General features: G+C 37.9%; 1 protein-coding gene across 2 annotated transcripts in view; it reads left to right on the top strand.

The window, feature by feature from the left end:
• The first annotated feature begins 1,979 nt into the window (after positions 1 to 1,979).
• LOC126979683 (dedicator of cytokinesis protein 7) overlaps positions 1,980 to 19,133 on the top strand; it is an 81,301-nt gene continuing 64,147 nt past the window's right edge. The window contains exons 1-10 of one of the 2 annotated variants that reach the window (XM_050829121.1): positions 1,980 to 2,151; positions 2,237 to 2,309; positions 4,626 to 4,786; positions 5,414 to 5,624; positions 6,649 to 6,854; positions 7,683 to 7,823; positions 9,545 to 9,830; positions 12,507 to 12,690; positions 14,604 to 14,791; positions 18,757 to 18,937. In XM_050829121.1, coding sequence (XP_050685078.1) covers positions 2,114 to 2,151; positions 2,237 to 2,309; positions 4,626 to 4,786; positions 5,414 to 5,624; positions 6,649 to 6,854; positions 7,683 to 7,823; positions 9,545 to 9,830; positions 12,507 to 12,690; positions 14,604 to 14,791; positions 18,757 to 18,937 — 1,669 coding nt within the window. In that variant the 5' untranslated portion in view covers positions 1,980 to 2,113. The remainder of the gene's footprint in view (positions 2,152 to 2,236; positions 2,310 to 4,625; positions 4,787 to 5,413; positions 5,625 to 6,648; positions 6,855 to 7,682; positions 7,824 to 9,544; positions 9,831 to 12,506; positions 12,691 to 14,603; positions 14,792 to 18,756; positions 18,938 to 19,133) is intronic. The other variant, XM_050829123.1, reaches the window with a different exon arrangement.

The following is a 19,133-nucleotide window of genomic DNA, read 5'->3' on the forward strand; positions in this document are numbered from 1 at the left end:
TTTGTTTGCTGTAACTCACATGCGCTTGCGGCTTGTGTAACTTTGTGAGCAAAATATAAATTCTTTTGCTATTTTTCATGCATACATGTGAAAATAATCTATTTTAATTTTACTGCCATTACCTACCTTGGATAATTTGTACGTATAGATAGAGCCTCTTCCTGTTAGGCAACGCATGACAACAAGCCAGGTTTATTAATTAAGTGTGCCTGACAGTTACGTCTTACACTGACGATTTGTAAGGCACTTTGTTTTAGTGTAGTAGTGAAAATGAAGGTCCACCGCTATTTTTTCGGCGCTTTCGTCGTTTTTTTGTCACAGTCTAACTAGACGTGTAGATTTATGAGACTAAAATGTTTTAAATAACCCAGAATATATAATATATTTTTATAAGTCTTCATTGTCCTCAGATCAAATGCAAGAAACATTTGAGTATTTTTAATGTAAAATAATATGGCTTTTAATTGAAAAAAAAAGTATGTGCGTGTAACCTTTACGCGCGATTGAAGTAAAACTTAATAATAATTAACTTTAGGAATAATTAACAGGTACATAAATACACTGTAATAATTATATGCTTACATTAATTAAAGCCGTATTACCAAGTAAGCACTCACGAATTGCTAAATAGCTGGGAGCATAGATCGATTTTTAGATTTTATTTGCTTTTTTTTTTCACGGTAATGCCGACGATATAACCTCATCTTTTTAGTTCAAAGTTGGCATTACATTCTTTACTTAGTATAAAAAAAAAGTTTATAATTATATTATTGTAACAAGCGATATTTTATTTATTTTACAGAGAATGATATAGAGTTACATAGTTACCTCGTAGTAGCGCCTAAAGAAGTTATAATTACTTCAAAAATCCATTATTATTAAGTACATAATTTTAACGACTGACATTTTATGTATTTTTCAAAGAATATTATAATTTAATATTAATTTTTATTATTATTCAATAAAATATTAACACTAACTTATTTTACAGGTCCGTAAATCAAGAACCTGATAATAGGGTCTTGATTTTCTGTTATATTTCCATTTATTAATGATAGAGTTATGAGTTCTCGGGACTCCACCATTTCATTTAACTGATAATTATTTTCATTTTATATTCTATATTAAATTTACTATAGCCACTAATGTCGTTCTATACATATAGACAATGCACCTCATACAAAATCAAATCCGCAATATGGCACATGCAACAAATGACATTATAATAAGCTTCAACTGCTATGTCTATACATTTCTGCGTTTACTCCAGTTGCTTAAAATATTATTGGTCAATAGGCATCAATGGAAACACTATTTCAGTTTCAGCTGCGTATTTTGAATTTAGAACCCGATTAGGACAGTGACATCAGTGGAGTAGCAGTTAGGTATTTTTTAAACCCAGAAGAAAAAGAGCGTTCCTATAAGTTTTACGTTCATCAGTCTGACCCTATTTTCCGATGTAGATATGTTCAGTCGGAGGTTTTTTACGTTTTTAATCAAAAATTACTTTCATATTATAAAGGGGAAAGTTTGTATGTTTATTTCTTGGCTTGTGTTTATATCTGTTACTTCTTTACGTTCTAAACGGATTTGGATTTAATAAGTTAAGGTAACCTTTAATGAGAGAAATTAATACTCAAATATAATATTTTTAATAACATAAAATAATTAATTAAACTGGTTATTTAAAATGTAAGGCTCCTTAAATTTAAATAAAATTTGTCTTTAAGACTTAGATATCTTTTTGGTATATGTGACAGCAAATTTGATTGTGCGTACACTTGGGGAAAAAAAAATCAAATTTTATGTATTACTTTTATTTTTGCGGTGGGATCTTGTACTATTGCGTTTAGATGTGGTTATATAAATAAGATTTTATCCCCCTATTGATATTCTACGACTGAGATGCAGTTGTCAATGTCATTGTCAAAACTTACACAACAATTGTCAAACAAGCCAAATTTGTGTTTACATTTTACAACTGTTTAGTGTTTACCTGTTGTTTTCTATTGGCATAATAAAATAAACCAACAATTAAAAATACATAACAAATTGGCTGTTAACTATATATGCTGGATTGTGAGTAACGGAAAGTATATATTGTTAAACACAGATGACTTTAGGACGTAAATATCAGAATAATTCTTCCGGGTAAATGGCTACATAATTGCATGGATGTCTAACGATGCATGATCATGGTTAAGGTATTAATAGAGAATTGATTAACTATTTATAGGAATGTTGGGGAGGTTCGTAAGGTCTCAACTAATCAGTCAAAGGTCGGGACGCTCTCTGGGTGTTCGTCTTCAGTAAGTGATATAAAATTATATGCTCCCATATCTTGCATGTATTCTTGTTGATAATAAATAAAACTTATATTAATTGCTATTCAATTTTATAGCGTATGATTTCTTATTTAAGTATCATTTACTTCTTTGTGAAAATAAGCCTTTGAGAGGTAGTTCTACCATGCATGATGTTACTATTAATTACATTGTTATTTTATTAATTTATGTATTACTCAGCTACCCTTTTATACTTCAATCAATCATATAATTTGCCTTAAGCTTCCATTGTTAATTGTATTGCTTGTTTTTTAGATGTTGATTAACACATTTAAGAAACTCTTTATACATCTCCACATGTTTAGCACTACCATTCCATGAGTATGCCCAACTGTACAAGTGGTAATGATATTTTCATTAGTAATAATTATTTTTATGTCTTTATAATATTATAACACCCATTTTCTAAGATATTTCCTTAAACCTTTCCTAACCCCAATCAACCCAGCCAAAATAATCAGTATCTGTCAATAATAGTTAAAAAATCTCCTACTTGACATATTTTCTCAATAGAGTTAGGTTGAGGAAACAGTTGTCAAACTCTATCTACCTTCCGGAAAGATCACAATTGAAACCATTATTATCATTTTCAGAATTTAATGTATTGTATTTCTAAAATATTATAATTTTAGTAGTAGAAGACATTGCTTTGCCATACAAATTATATCTTGTGAATATTTTGGCAATTAGTTAACTATGAAAATATAATTAACTCTCATAGTTGAAAAATGTAACATGAATTGAATGGTGGCTTGAAAAAAGGGTGGGACTTAAAGTTCATTGCTGTCTATTTATTGTAATAGTCTTAGTAGCTTAGACCCATTGAAATGTAGCGTAAAGACATTCACGCAAAAGCAGCATCCTATAATATTCAATACCAGTTGAAATGTGAACATGTGCAGAGTGTTTTACTTGATTTGAAGCTATTATTCATCCAACATATTAATAAAATTATATAAAAAGCTATGAAAGCCCTTGGTTGTGTAATAAGAAGCTCAAATGTGTGGGAGGCTCCATTGCACAGGATGCACGCTAGATTATGGGTACCACAACTGCGCCTATTTCTGCCGTGAAGCAGTTATGTGTAAGCATTACTGTGTTTCGGTCAGAATGGCGCCGTAGCTAGTGAAATTACTAGGCAAATGAGACTTAACATCTTATGTCTCAAGGTGACGAGCACAGTTGTAGTGCCACTCAGAATGTTTGGGGTTTTTTAAGAATCATGAGTGGTACTGCATTGTAATGGGCAGGGCGTTTCAATTACCATCAGCTCAAAGTCGTGCTTGTCTCATCCCTTATTTTTCATAAAAAAAAAAAAACACATAATTTCCACCAAATCAGGACATTGAAAATATTGTACTGCACCTTCTGTCATGGTAACTTAATAAAATATAGAACTTAATGTAGTAAAGAATATTCCTCTCAAATGTGGAGTCTCCGGCATGCCAAATATATTTCTAGAATAGAAAATATCCACGATTAATTAACACATTTTTATGCTACCATACTAATGACCGATATGATTCAAAAGTCCTATGAGCAACATTGTAAAAAGGATAATTAACTACCCCTTTGTAAATGAGGTATGATCTCTGACATTGCTTTCTTCTAGAAAAGCTCATTATAAGGTTGATTACCCAGTTCTTCTCTCAAAAATTTTATTGAGAACTTCGTTACTGCACTATGCCATAACGATTTATTATATGCAGCCCAATCATCTACTAAATACAACATAACAGTTATACACCAATCTAAGCAGTGAAACTAATAATTGATAGATTTTGAATACATCTTTTTATACAATGAAAATATTTTTGAATCAATAATCCTTCTCAGGTCTGAGGCAGACTCTTTTGAATGGGTGGTTTTTAACATTCAATAAGTGATTTTGAATCCTATTTTGAATGAAAATATCTGAATTTGAATCCATTGACTAACCTATAAATACGAAGTGTGCTTATTATTGGAACATTTTGTGTTTTATAATTTTCCTTCTTAGTACTTCTATTGTCTATTGGTGAAGATCTCTAATTAGTTCTAAGTTGAATACTCTATTTTTATTATGAGTAAATAGCTATTGATATTCCTAGAAGCGAATAAATAATCATGATCCATCTTTTCTTACTTATTTGAAAAAATTTTGTAATCTGTTTAATAAAGTTTGTTTCACACCAAGAACAGGGAATTTATTCAAATAATAAAATATTCATCAAACGATTATATAAAAACTCTGTCACAACATGTGAATATGAATTAGTCACAGAATTTTCATTTTGTTAGATATCACTATCAGACATGATTGAACCACCGGACTATGAGGATGTGTGCGACAGAATGATGGGTGATCAAGATGCATTGGCATATCCAGCCAATGATATAGAGTTGGTCACGGTGCCTCGTAAGATCAAGACTCTAACACACATACTCCCTGATGAAGATTTGTGAGTATTCTAAACCACTTTCTAGTTCACCTAAATGAATAATATATAATTATTAAAGAACATGTTTCCCTGTATCCCATAGTTGTTTTTTTTTTTTTTTAAGTTTGGATTTAGTGTAAATATAAATATAATATTTGCAAATCTATGCATTTAGTTTCCAAATATTTTCCCTAACAGAATACCTACCTAATGATATAAATTTTAGACTTGACCTTCAGACTAGACATAGATTACCAGTTGGAAGCTCCTTTGCACAGGATGCCGACTAGATTATGGGTACCACAATGGCGTATATTTCTGCCGTGAAGCAGTAACGTGTAAACATTATTGTGTTTTGGTCTGAAGGGCGCCCTAGATAGTGAAATTACTTCACAAACGAGACTTAGCATCTCATGTCTGAAAGTGACCAGCGCAACTGTCATCATCATCTGAATCATCAGCTGAAGGTCCTGCTCGTCTCGTCCCTTATTTTCATAAAAAAAACCTTGTTCATATGAAAATCTATAAAGTAAACTTTGCTAGTAAAATATGCAAGGCTTAAAATATTATATTTTGTATTAAATATGCTAGAAAAATTACACATTCACTCTTTGTTTTAAGAAGTTTTTTTTTAATTATTTGTTGCAGGAGCAAAGCACCAATGTTTGTAAGGGACTGCATCAGCTGCTACACATCAGATTACACTGTGGTGGAGTACAAGTACAGATGCTACTCTGGGTCTACGTACAACCGTGACAAGCTGGCCGACAGGATTGATAGGCTGCTTGTGGCGCCGCCCCAGCAGTATGAGATTGATGCCGAGTTTTCGGTGTCCACTGAGGAGCTTGCTTCACAACAGGTGAGTAATGAAGAAATACGTCAACACTGACATGTTTTTTATATAATATAGATTAGTCATGTCCGTCTGTATGTCACAGCCACTTTTTTCCGAAACTATACGAACTACACTCTTGAAATTTGGTAAGTAGATGTATTCTGTGAACCACATTAAGATTTTCACATAAGAATAGAAAAAAAAAACATAAAAATTTGGGTGTCCCCATACTTAGAAAAAAATTATATTGAGGTTATCAATATCATATTTTTCTAAACTGAATACTTAGCGAGAGATTAAAAAGGGTCCTTTTAAAATAAGAGAATAATATAACTAGAAAAATATATATGTATGTACATCATATATATTTTTTTTTAGTTTTCTCTCATGGTCATGTGACCATGCAAACTTCCACCGAAATTGGGTTTGAACGAGAGTTTTGTTTTTGTTTAAGTAGTTTTTTTAATACGTCAGAAATCGTTACAACGAACTACAAGAACTTTTGTATTATGTTACTTGCTGCCACGGAACCCTACAAGAGCAAGTTCGACTTTCAATAAAAACAAAAATCCTTAAAATAAAATATTTCTCGTGCTATTGCAATAAAAACAAAAATCATTAAAAAACAATATTTCTCGTGCTATTTTACGTGTGTAGAATAGCAATGTTGTAATAAAGAAGGTATTAAATACAACCTTAAATGATTATATTATTATACCGCATAATTTATTTAAATAACGTGTAATTAAATATCATTCAATTATCTTTATACAATTAGAAAGAAATTATTTTTTTTTATTTCAAAACATCAAAACTTGTATCTAAATTGAAATTGAAATTTATTTAATTCTCGTCCATTGGTTGTGGTTCTACACATATGAGTTAGAAGTATGATTGATACAAATGGTCTAGTTGACCAGTTAACGTCAGGGTGTCGAATTTACGTGCCGGTATGCGTGCGTATCGTAAAAATTCACTCTGATAATTTTTCCCTAGCGCGCCATAGCAAGTATTACTTCAAAAAGAGAATTTTCATCTAAATTCACAGTTATCAACACAGTTCGACTCCCAGCCATCAAGTGGACGCCAGTCAGTCGCATCAATATCGTCGTCGTCATCATGCAACGAGACCCTGACCCCGCGAGGTTCCTGGGCCAGCCTGGACCTTCGCAGCTCATCATCTGACCCTTTACTACCAGATTTTTTTGACAAGAAAACACAGGAACAGATAGACGCCATTAATGAAGCTAGAAGGTATTAGAAGTGGGAGGCTCCTTTGCACAGGATACCGGCTAGATTGTTGGTACCACAACAGAGCCTATTTCTGCCGTGAAGCAGTAATGTGTAAACATATCTGTGTTTTGTTCTGAAGGGCGCCGTAGCTAGTGAAATTACTGGGCAAATGAGATTTAACATCTTATGTCTCAAGGTGAAGAGCGCAGTTGTAGTGCCGCTCCGAATTTTTGGGTTTATCAATAATCCTGAGCGGCAATACTTTATAATGGGCAGGGCGTATCAATAACCATCAGCTGAACGTTCTGCTCGTCTCACCTCTTCTTTTTCGGTTTGTTTTGTGCTTTTATCTTATTCTTAAAGATATTAGATACACCTGTGAGTGTTTTGTGAAATAAATGTTTTTCTTTCTTTCTTTTTAATAAAAGAACAATAAAAAGTTAAATATTATAGATACGACATAACTATGCGTTCGTAATACTTATTAAGTGTTTAGCTAGGCGCTGCGTAGAGAACCGCTGACAACTGTGAAGGCTTGCGTGAAGCAGGGCGCGATGTTATGACGTCACGCCGTATGTTTTTTTTTAAATAATGGGGAATCGAACTTTATCAGACATACAAAAATAATGGCTTAATTTTATTGAAAAAAAAACTAGTGTATTTCTAGCTAATTAGGCTATGCGCTTTTTTGCAAGTAAATATTATGTCTTAAAAAAACACGTCAAAGCCTAGCTGCGTTAAGGTGCAATATAAAATTATTTATTGGAATAAAAAAATACTACATTATAATATAGTGAGTTAAGATTAAAGTGATTATTATTGTTATTAATGAATGTATACTTTTTCTAGATTGGAAAACAGACAGTCAGATTTACTTGGACTGTACTCACCATACCTGGATGAGGAAGAAGCAGTGGAGCGTCGGCTGACAGCGGAGATGCCGTGCGAGCTCATTGGGCATAGGATACTTGTCGTTTGTCATCAGCTAAAGTGAGCACCTACCCTTGTTGTCTTTTTTTTATGGAAAAGAAGGACAAACGAGCGTTTGAGTCACCTGGTGTTAAGTGATCACCGCCGCCCACATTCACTTGCAACACCAGAGGAATCACAAGAGCGTGGCCGGCCTTTAAGTAAGGTGTAGCGCTTTTTTTGAAGGTACCCATGTCGTATCGTCCCGGAAACACCGCACAAGGAAGCTCATTCCACAGCTTTGTAGTACGTGGAAGAAGGCTCCTTGAAAATTGTTATTAAATTAAAATTTAAATAAATAAACAAATTAAATTATTATTTGTCGTAATATAATGTAATGATTACAGTATAGATAAAACCTCGTTTGATCTAAATCTTCCATTCCATAACTTTTCACGAGAATATAGAGATGCATTTATTGTACTCAATTTTTTTACCTATAATTTACATTTAAGTTTTTTTACTTAGACGTATAAGGTATTGACGATTTGACATGACTGTTGACACACTTAACATATATTGTAATTGAAATTATTTATAAAACGATGAAGGTGTAAATGTTGATTTAAAATAGTGGCAATGAGTTTCTTGCCATTTCTCATTAAAGTTCACCCCTTTAAGAAGTGGCGGTAAAAATAAACACAAAAGAAATCTTTTCACATTCATTAGTGTCATTTGCTTGACCTACATGAATAATGTGATTTTGATTTGATTTGAATAATAATTTTACATCGTTTCAATTAATTTCACATTTAAACATAAACTCATATATCCACTTTCATCAAATTTCGCTAAGAACTGTTTAAACTAGTCATTAGAGGCCATTAATTAAAACAGGTATTTGTCATGTCGCCACAGCAAAACACCGCTCACAAAAAGTCTACTTTTTCGTTTGTCCTCCTATTCCATAAAAAAAAAAAGGATTAGGTAGAGCAAATAGGATTATAAATAAAAATGTTATAAATTATAATATTATTTGTGTTCAAAGCCGTTCCTACATTTAAGTTATTAAGTTAAATATCAAAAATAGGCGCATCATGCTTTGAGGGGTTTGGGTACCATGTGTAAGAAATCTAAGGACCACACAGTAAAATTTAATACTAGGAAATTAAGTACTAGGTACGAGATTTTTTTATAAAAATAAGGGATGAGACGAGCAGGACGTTTAGCTGATGGTAATTGATACGCCCTGCCCATTACAATACAATGCCGCTCAGGATGCTCAGGAAAAACCCAAAAATTCTGAGCGGCACTACAATTGCGCTCGTCAGCTTGAGACGTAAGGGGTCAAGTCTCATTTGTCCAGTAATTTCACTAGCTACACCGTCCTTCAGACCGAAATACAGTAATCTTTACTCATTACTGCTTCACGGCAGAAATAGGCGCCGTTTTGGTACCCACAATCTAGCCGGAATCCTGTGCAAGGACCCTCCCACTGGTATAAAATTACGTTACAAACACTCAAGTGGCGAGCTGTAAATAAGGGTCAACGTTCAGTTGATAGTAATTGATACATCCTGCCCCTTATAATACAATACAGCCCCTCCGGATTCTTAAAAATCCCAAAAATTCTGAGCGGCACTACAATTGCGATCGTCAGCTTGAGACGTAAGGTATCAAGTCTCATTTGCCCGGTAATTTCACCTCAGACCGAACCGTAAGTGCGTGCCTACACAATACTGCTTCACGGCAGAAATAGGCACCTAATAATTTGGATGCTAAGAAGTTCTCTCTATTGACAGACTGGAACTGGACGTGGAGCCCCTGTTCGCGTCGATGGCGCTCTACGACGCCAAGGAGAAGAAGAAGCTGTCGGAGAACTTCTACTTCAACCTGAACTCGGAGTGCACGCGGCAGATGTTGTCGTCACACGTGTCGCACGCGGACGTGTCCTCGTTGAGCCGCAGCGCCGTGTTCGACGTGCCCGCGCTCGCGGCCGCGTGCGACGTGTTCCTGGTGGTGCGACTGGAGAAGGTGCTGCAGGGAGACGTCAACGAGTGCATCGAGCCCTATCTCAAGGATGATAAGGTAAATGGACGTAGTTAAGCAGAGAGCACTCAAACCACACAAAGGCGCTTTTGAGTTCTAGGCATTTGAAGTTTCAGCTCAAAATAATCTTCCATATGAATATACTAGAAAAATTTCCAAAAAAAATATCAGTTTCCAGTTTTCACTACACGACAGTCGTCGACCTTTAGGAGTATGATGGCATACTTAACTCTATTTTGACCAAGTGTGGTTTGAGTCCTTTCTACCTAACTACGTCCAAATCACATTCATAAATTGATTACATAAACAGGATATTAAATCTAGGCCTAAAGTTCCCTAATTTTTATAACAGGCATATATGTGAAAATTAATAAGGTACACCTAACAATATTTTTCAGAATTTGGTTATAAGCCTTTAAATGTTTGGTTATAGCATTTTTAAATGACGCTAATGACTTAAACGCGAAAAGGTCTAAGTGGCAAAGTTCGGTATTCATATAATTACCTACACACTCTTCTCATAAAACAATTTTTAACATTAACGGTCTTGCTATGTGGAATGCTAAGTAACGGTTTATTAACACATTTACGCTTACATCTACGGGGTACTCTAAATGTAATGTTGTGCAAGAGGGCTGGAACGTCAGTTATTGAGAATTTTGGAAAAAATGTAATGGGTGTTATCATAATAATAATAATAATAATTTATTTCTCTTAAAATCATAGTTTACAGCAGCTAGTGGCCGGAGTCACCTTTTAAGCAAATAATGCCTGTACCAGGTGTCTCCACTCTTCCAATTCAGCATATTTAACAAAAGTTTTATTGACATGGTGGTGAAATAATAATAAAGTTATGAAATGAATATAAATTTAAAAAGGTTATGAAATGAATATAAATTAACAATTTAAATATTTGGAAAGTTACTTTTGAACACCTTAACAATTACAGCGACAAAGATTTACAATTACGATTTTTAATTCTTATCGAACATGTAAGTCAATTTTTATTATTATAAACATAAATGATAAATATGTGTAACTATGTGTGAGTGTGTGTGTGCGTGCGATACTGTGTGTTTTTGTGAGTGTTGTGTGCGTGTATATATGTTAAGTGCGTGTGGAATATTTTCTGTCTGATCTATGTAAACATTGGATAAGTTATTATACTCTGTACATTATTTAAGTTGTTTAAGTAAAATCTCCGTTGCCTCATAGTCAAGAGACTTTAACCACTTCTCTACGATTTTTTTACAATCGTTATATTGTTTTGAGTGGATATGTAGTTTTTTATTTATTTTATTGTAAATTTGAGCTGAGAGACTATTGTATTGTGCGCTAGCAAACTTTGTTTTTGTTCGAGGGACTTTAGTTACGTTAGGTTGCCTCCTACTTTGTTTATTATTTACGAGATATGGTACTTCTTTATGTTTTTTGATTAAAACATGTTTCAGAAACAGTTTCCTCACAGAGAGTAAACCGCACTCAAGGTAAAGTTGTTCTGTAGAATATCTGTAACGTTTGAAATACATGGCCTTAATCAATGCTCGTTGCGAGCGCTCAATGTCTAAAAACTTTATTTTTGCAGCACCTCCCCACACTGGAATGCAGTAGGTTAGGATGGATCCGTGTGCGAATCACTCGCATCCCATTAATTTATACATGTGTTTCCTATCATGTGTGCTACACGCGTGTAGAACGCGGATTGGTTACAAGTGGGACATTATCTTGCCTGTTGGCGTTTGTAGTCAACATATGCGGATGAAAATCCCCATGACAGGAAAACGGCCCTTATATAATAGATTTTAGAATGCACGCGTGATGCGTAGACTGCTATACGTTTTTCGTATCGCAGTATATATAGTTTTATTTACTTGCCTCTCAAGCTCTCTCTTATCAAAGCTGTAAATATAAAAAAAAAAACTATTTGTTGGAGGACTAAAAGAATTATAAAGTTTTATATAAGTACAACTGTGCCTGCTACTTCGCCACAGTGGAGTTGAATCTAACTCAGTTAGTTATTAAGTTAAATTGATTTTCCGTTATAATGACAATTTACATTATTTTAGGCATTTGTTACACCAAACGGCCAAGTCAATCTATTTATTTAAAACATAAAAGATTTTTAAAATTGATAATATGCCTCTATAGTTTGGTTGGTTAGTTGATTCCGTAATAACTTAAGACAGAAGGACCCTTAAGTAGGTACTATATAAATTAACCGATTTGGTATTGTAATACATCTCACAACTTTTTACGGTAGAAGAACTGAGTTGCGAGACTTTTTACATAACTTGTTTGATGTTATCTCATTCCTTTATTGTAGATAGTTCTTACTTTTATTCTTTTCCTGTACCTTCTACTTCTTGATTTCAACTAAATTTTTTTGAACTAAAAACTTGACTATATATTATATAATACTGCCACTAATCTTTTGTTAAATTGATATTATTGTTACTAATGATTTAGAAATATATTTTATAAAATTTTCACGTCATAAATGTGGCAAACATACCAACATAAAACTATATACCATAAACTTAAACATCAATCTAACATGTTTATGCAAATAAAAACTTTGACTTTTGATACCAACAACTGGATTTTCTTAGAGCTCTCTCATTGTATTGGGCAGGGCGTATAATTTACCATCAGCTGAACGTCCTGCTTGTCTCGTCCCTAATTGTCGTAAAACAAAGTGCGTTTGTGTTGCGACAGAACCGCGAGAAGGTGCGTGCGTCGGCGGCGGCGGCTTGCGAGCGACTGGGCAAGTTCCGCATGCCGCTGGCGTGGACCGCGCTGTCACTCAGCCACGTGCTGGCGGGCGGGGCGCAGCCCGAGCGAGAGCCCGGCGGCTCGGGCCCCGCGCCCGACAGGGACGGCTCCAGCACCAACAGCCTCGGTGAGAGACTCCGCGCTCGACTCATGAGCAGGGGCGTGCGTACCATACAGGCAAATAGGCAGTGCCTACCTCGTTAAGAAACTTAATATATATAGCACTAGTGTTATAGTTTTTTTTAGTTAAATTTTGTTCCGTTATTCTTTAACCAATCCTCTATTAACTCAATACAACAGTATTGCATTCTAATGAATAATAATAATAATAGTACTAATGTACCTATTAAACATCCACTCATTAAACTAAAGTATTAGATTGACCAAATGGTCCGGAAAATGTATGCGAAACACAAACAACTTCAATATTTAACCTCAAAGCCCAGTACTGTTCCCTACAAATTGATCTACAGTGCCTACCTTGTAGAAAACCAATGCACGCCTCTGGCTGTAGCTAAGATTTTGTTAAGAGTGGGCAGGCGTAGACATATCAAGATTAATTTATAATAAGTAACAAGAACACTTAAACACCGAAACCCGCGCCCCGCAGCTTCTCATACGTCGTATAAAGTAGATAATTGACAATTGGATTGTATGGGCTGAAAGTCTGAAACTATTAGACATACAAAAATGAGTTCTGAGGAACCATGTCATCGATATTAGTGACAAGAAAATCTGCATTCATAATTTAAAATAAAACTAGGACCAGGCATCGAAGCCTAAAGTATTGAAGACGTACATTATTTCTATGGTCGATGTTTATTCTACATTCTTGTGGATATCTCAAGGATTAAGTGCACAAAACAAGTACAAGTTTAAGCATAAATTTAACACCAAAAGATAAAGTGACATACAAATCGCTAGTGTAAGACGTAGCTTGTCACGTACACTAAAGTAATAAACCTGGCTTCTTTTCATCGGTTGTTTAGCAGCAAGAGGCTCTATACAAACGTAAAAATTATCTAAGGGGTAGCCCTATAGGGCAATGGAGAGGGCTATGCTCGAAGTTTCTTTGCGAGATTGAATCAGAAATGAGGAGAACCAAAGTCACCGACATAGTCCAAATGATTGCGATACTGAAGTAGCACTGGGCAGCGCACATAAACGAACAGGTGGCCGCTGGAACAGTAAAGTCCTTGAATGGCGACCACGTAACGGAAGACGCAGTGTTGGTAGGACCAACAAGATGTATCGACGATCAGGTCAAAATACGTTGGATGAGGGCAGTGCAGAACCGATCATCGTGAAAATCTTTGGGGGAAGGCTTTCTCCAGCAGTGGACGTCTTTCGGCTGATGATGAGCCCTGTATAGCACAGCGATATCGTCGATGAATATGTCTATCCAAGCTACCAAGAGAGTCCGCGATAAGCTGAATGAAACAACTTCGAAAACTCGTTTGATCCACCTGGGTCTTCCGCGTAGGGCCTCGCGGGCGTTAGGGTAACTGTTCGGGGCGATGGCCCCTTTCAGTGGTATAAATGCCGCCTGCTACTACAGGCGGAGCTTTGGGTGGGACCGGTTGGTCCATGGTGTCGTGTTCGGTGGTATCCTGCTGCAGTGCGATCGATCCCGTGTGGTTTCGCGAGAGATCTGCGGACTGTGGCAGGGTGTTTAGTCCGTGGTTGGCTTGCGCCCGCCGCTCAGTGAGGTCGAGCCCACGGGTAGTGTACCTGTTGAGCGCCCATCAGCCAGCGCGACGAGGACGCAGTCGTGTCGTCCTCTTATGTCCGGCGGTCGTCGATTGTAAATAGTAATGCGCGATGCCACGCAAATGCTGAGATCGAGCTTCATCGGCTCATTTGATCAAATTATTCACTTGCTATATATCCGAATTGCATAAGACCATTCATAGCGCGTTTTAACATACTTAGTACGCCATCTAGTAGAGAACATTGAAAGTAAGTGAACAATTATACAGTCGATCTTGTCGATTACTGAGGTATTGTGAATGATTGTTGTTGTTGTGTTTGTCCGCCCAGACCGCAAGGCGTCGTCCAGCAGCCTGGAGCAGCTCCGGCGCCGCGCGGGCGAGGTGGGCGGCTCGCTCACCCGCAAGGGCTCGGTGGAGCGCCGCGCCGCGCCCGCACCGCACTCCGCCGACGACGTGCTGCACTCGCTCGACACCTTCAAGCCTATTGTCATCACACTCACCAGCTTCTTCAAACAGGTTAACGCTTTTTTTTTCACGAAATTAAGGGACGAGACGAGCAGAACGTTCAGCTGATGGTAATTGATGCGACCTGCCCATTACAATGCGGTGGCGAAAGCAGTTGTGTCTAGAAAAAAAGAAGAACGAAAGGATGATTTTGATAGGAGGCTCACTGAAGATTTCCAGTCAAACATTAAGTTCTTCTGGAAATCCATCAAAACTGTTAGAGGAAAAACTTCTACCTCGGAGCTCAGTATAATCAGGAGTCAAGATGGGAACATTATAAGAGGAGAAGAATGTGTGCTAAAGAGATGGAAAGAGTATTTTGAAAGTTTGTTTGAAAGAGAGGAAGTGCATGAACAACATCCGGCAGCTTCTATTGAAACTAATATAAATGTTGATGAAAGTGAGATAAGCATGGATGAAATAGTGAAAGCATTGAAAAGTATGAGATTAGGTAAAGCTGCAGGGTATGACAGTATTACCGTCGAGATGCTGAGGGCTGGTCAGGGCATAGTGGCTAGCCTGTAATCGTGCCATTGTATAAGGGAAATGGGTCACGACAAGACTGCAGAAATTACTGCGGTATAAGCCTTCTCAGCGTCGTCGGTAAATTGTAAGCAAAAGTGTTGATTGAAAGAGTTGTGAATGAAACAGACGAAAAAGTATGGGATGCACAAGCGGGATTTAGAAAGGGAATGGGATGTACGGATCAGGTTTTTTCCTTGCGGTGCATAGCCGAAAAGTTTTTGGCTAAAAACAAAAAGGTCTATTGCGCGTTCGTGGATCTAGAAAAGGCCTATGATAGAGTGGTGAGGACTGAATGGTTTAATATCGAAAAAGGTGTTAGACAGGGATGTGTAGCGTCACCATGGCTGTTTAAACTGTTCATGAACAATTGCTTGACAGGTTTAAAAGAGAATGACAGTGGGTTGAGAATGAATGAGTTACTCGTCAAATGTTTTCTCTATGCTGATGACCAAGTATTACTTGCATCTTCAGCCGAGGAGTTGCAAGAGATGGTAACTGCTATGAATAGAGCTTCTGGTAGAAAGGGAATGAAGATGAATGTAAAGAAGACGAAAGGGATGGTGCTTGAAAGAGATGAGGTAGTGACAGACTGCAATATCGTGATTGGAGATGAAAAAATTGAACAGGTGAATGAGTTTGTGTATCTGGGTTCTAAATTTACAAGAGATGGAAAGTATGATATTGCCCTGTACTTTTCCCGGGGTGTAAAAAGAATAGGGGAGTCCCAGGCCCATGGGTGTCGTAAGAGGCGACTAAAGGCTTTTTAGAGGTGGGAGACTCACGCTGCCGTCTTTTGACGTCAGCACAATCGGGCCAGACTCGTCCGGGTTAATTACCACACTCGCACAGAATACCGGCGTGAAGTAGCGGCCTAGCGCCGCTATGTTTCGCATAGGTTAGTGTCGAGGACCGGTGGCCAACGACGTACTTGCACAGATCCCCTCCGCTGAAATCGTAGTCTTGGGTGATTTCAACGGGCACAATGCCGAATGGCTTGGATCACGTACCACAGACTACGCAGGGCGATCTGTGCATAATTTTGCATTGGCGTATGGTCTGTCCCAATTGGTTGAGTCGCCAACGCGGCTCCCGGATGTGGATAGCCACATGCCGTCCTAATTGGATCTTCTGCTGACTACACATCCCGATGGCTACCAGGTCTTTGTCGGCGCCCCTCTCGGAACGTCCGACCATTGCCTGGTCAGGAGTGTAGTGCCTATCCGACGCCAACGTCGACCACCAGCGACCCGCCGCGTTTGGCACTACAAGTCAGCAGATTGGGATAGGATGCGTTCCTTTTTTGCATCCTACCCTTGGGGCAGGGTTTGTTTCCCTTCGGATGATCCTAGTTAAAGCAGCATCTGACTGCAAAAAACAGGCGTATCGAACTTGGGTTGCGGCGCTGGGCACAAAGGATCCGAACTGCACAGTTCTTAAGAGGAAATACAATCGTGCCTCCAGATTTTTTAAGCGGCAAATCGCCCGTGCAAAGTCAAAACACGTCGTCAAAATCGGCGAGCAGCTTTCCAGTTACCCGACCGGAACACGCAAGTTCTGGTCGTTGTCGAAAGCTGCTCTTGGTAACTTCAGCCAGCCGTCCATGCCGCCGTTGCACATGAGGAATGACACCCTGGCCCATACGGCAAAAGAGAAAGCCGATCTCTTGTGCACTCTTTTCGCCTCCAACTCGACTCTTGACGACAACGGAAAAACACCGCCGACCATCCCGTGGTGTCAGAGCTCTATGCCTGAAGTACAGTTCAGACAGAAAACTGTTAGGCGAGCTCTGTTTTCGTTGGACGTCAGGAAGTCGAGCGGGCCGGATGGCATTTCTCCAATCGTGCTTAGAACGTGTGCCCCTGAGTTGACGCCGGAGCTAACGCGTTTATTCCGGCACTCTTATTCTAAAGGCGTAGTCCCTGACTCATGGAAGTCAGCCCTTGTCCATCCGATCCAAAAAAAAAGGAGACAGTTCGGATCCGGCAAACTACAGGCCTATTGCTATTACCTCCCTGCTCTCCAAAATCATGGAGAGCATAATTAGCCGTCAACTCTTGGTATATCTAGAGGGTCACCAGTTGATCAACGACCGACATAAGTAACAATACGGGTTTCGCCATAGTCGGTCGGCAGGTGATCTTCTGGTATACCTATCACATAGATGGGCAGCGGCTATTGAAAGCAAGGGGGAAGGCCTGGCAGTTAGCCTGGATATAGCGAAGGCCTTTGATCGTGTATGCCACAAGGCGCTCCTCTCCAAACTTCCATCATTTGGGCTTCCCGAGAGCTTGTGCAAGTGGACCTCCAGCTTCCTCACTGGGCGCAGCATATAGGTCGTTGTCGACGGATATTGCTCGAACCCGAAGCCCGTGAATGCTGGAGTGCCCCAAGGCTGTGTGCTGTCTCCCACGCTGTTTCTTCTGCATATCATTGATATGTTGGACACCTCCTATTATATGTGACTTACTATTCAACAGGATTTTTATACTACCAAGTAATTTAAATGACAGGTGACCCGTACGCTCGTTTGTCCTCCTATTCCAAAAAAAATCATTTTATTGATCGTATATTCGTAGAAAGTGAAAGAAATAGGAAGTCGACGAGAAGGGTTGAGTTTTTTTTTACATTTTATCATCCGCAAGTGTTGTATTAGTTTTTCGATTTAAAATGGTCATATTATATTCATTACATAATTTTTGAATATTTACATTACAAAATGTAAATGATGCAAATGATGCAAATGGGTGTTACAGAGTCTGGCATGGTCCCTAGCGCCTTAACTATGTTTTGACTTTTGATACTTAAAAGCGACATAGCACAGATAATATTTAAGGTTTGCGCATAATTCATTCACTCTAACATCGTATAAAATCAAAATATTAGTCTATGGTTACGATGCTGTTATGATAAACGATATGGAATACGAATATTTGTTAGAGTAGGCTAGGAGCGTTATATTCGGGGTATTATCGTATCGTTTCAGATATATCGCTGTCGATTTTGCTAGTAGAAATGCTGATTCGCGCGTTGCACGATAGCAGTGAAAATAACTCTTTTTAAAGCGTTCTGCACATCGCTCTACTCGAGTAGCCTGTGGGCAACACTAATAAATCGTACAGCGCCCTCGAGTCCAGTATAACAACACTTTCCGAGCACTGTTGGAGCTGCCACGTTTTTGTAGAGCGTCCGCTATGTTTGCACACGTAGAGGTTGATAGCTTTAGCGCCGTTCTACGTACAAAAGCGGCTTCTCTCCTACGCCGAATACGAGGCAGTAGTAACAGTTATCCGAAGGCGATAGCCGACAGCGGGGACTGTCCGTATGTTAGCCATTTAATAAAAATGCATATGTCCCTTCGTAGATATAATTACTAACACAATTAGATTATAAGTTTACTAACAATGGATCGTATTTATCTGAAAATAAACGTTTTATTTATTATAACCATACAGGAAACTGATAAACTTCGCGATGAGGATCTGTACAAGTTCCTGGCGGAGATCAAGCGGCCGAGCTCGGCGCCCAAGAAGCTCAAGTGCATCCCTGGGACGCTCAAGATAGAGGTGTCGCCGTGCCCGGACGAGATCAAGAACGGACTGACGCCAGAACTGGCCAGAATAAGTCCTTATGGAGGTTCTATTTCAATTACTTTTGATACTCTTTGTATGCTATTCTTTTATATTTCTTAAAACACTTACTATAAGATTTGCCTTCTGCTGGGCAAGTATCCAAATGGTTGCATCGGAGTGTATTTGTTTTGGTTCAAAGTCAAATAAACATTATTCAATTAGGCTTAAACTTAGCGCATTTGAATTGTAACTATAAATAT

This window comes from Leptidea sinapis, chromosome 4 (genome assembly GCF_905404315.1).
Source record: "Leptidea sinapis chromosome 4, ilLepSina1.1, whole genome shotgun sequence".
NCBI lineage: Eukaryota > Metazoa > Arthropoda > Insecta > Lepidoptera > Pieridae > Leptidea > Leptidea sinapis.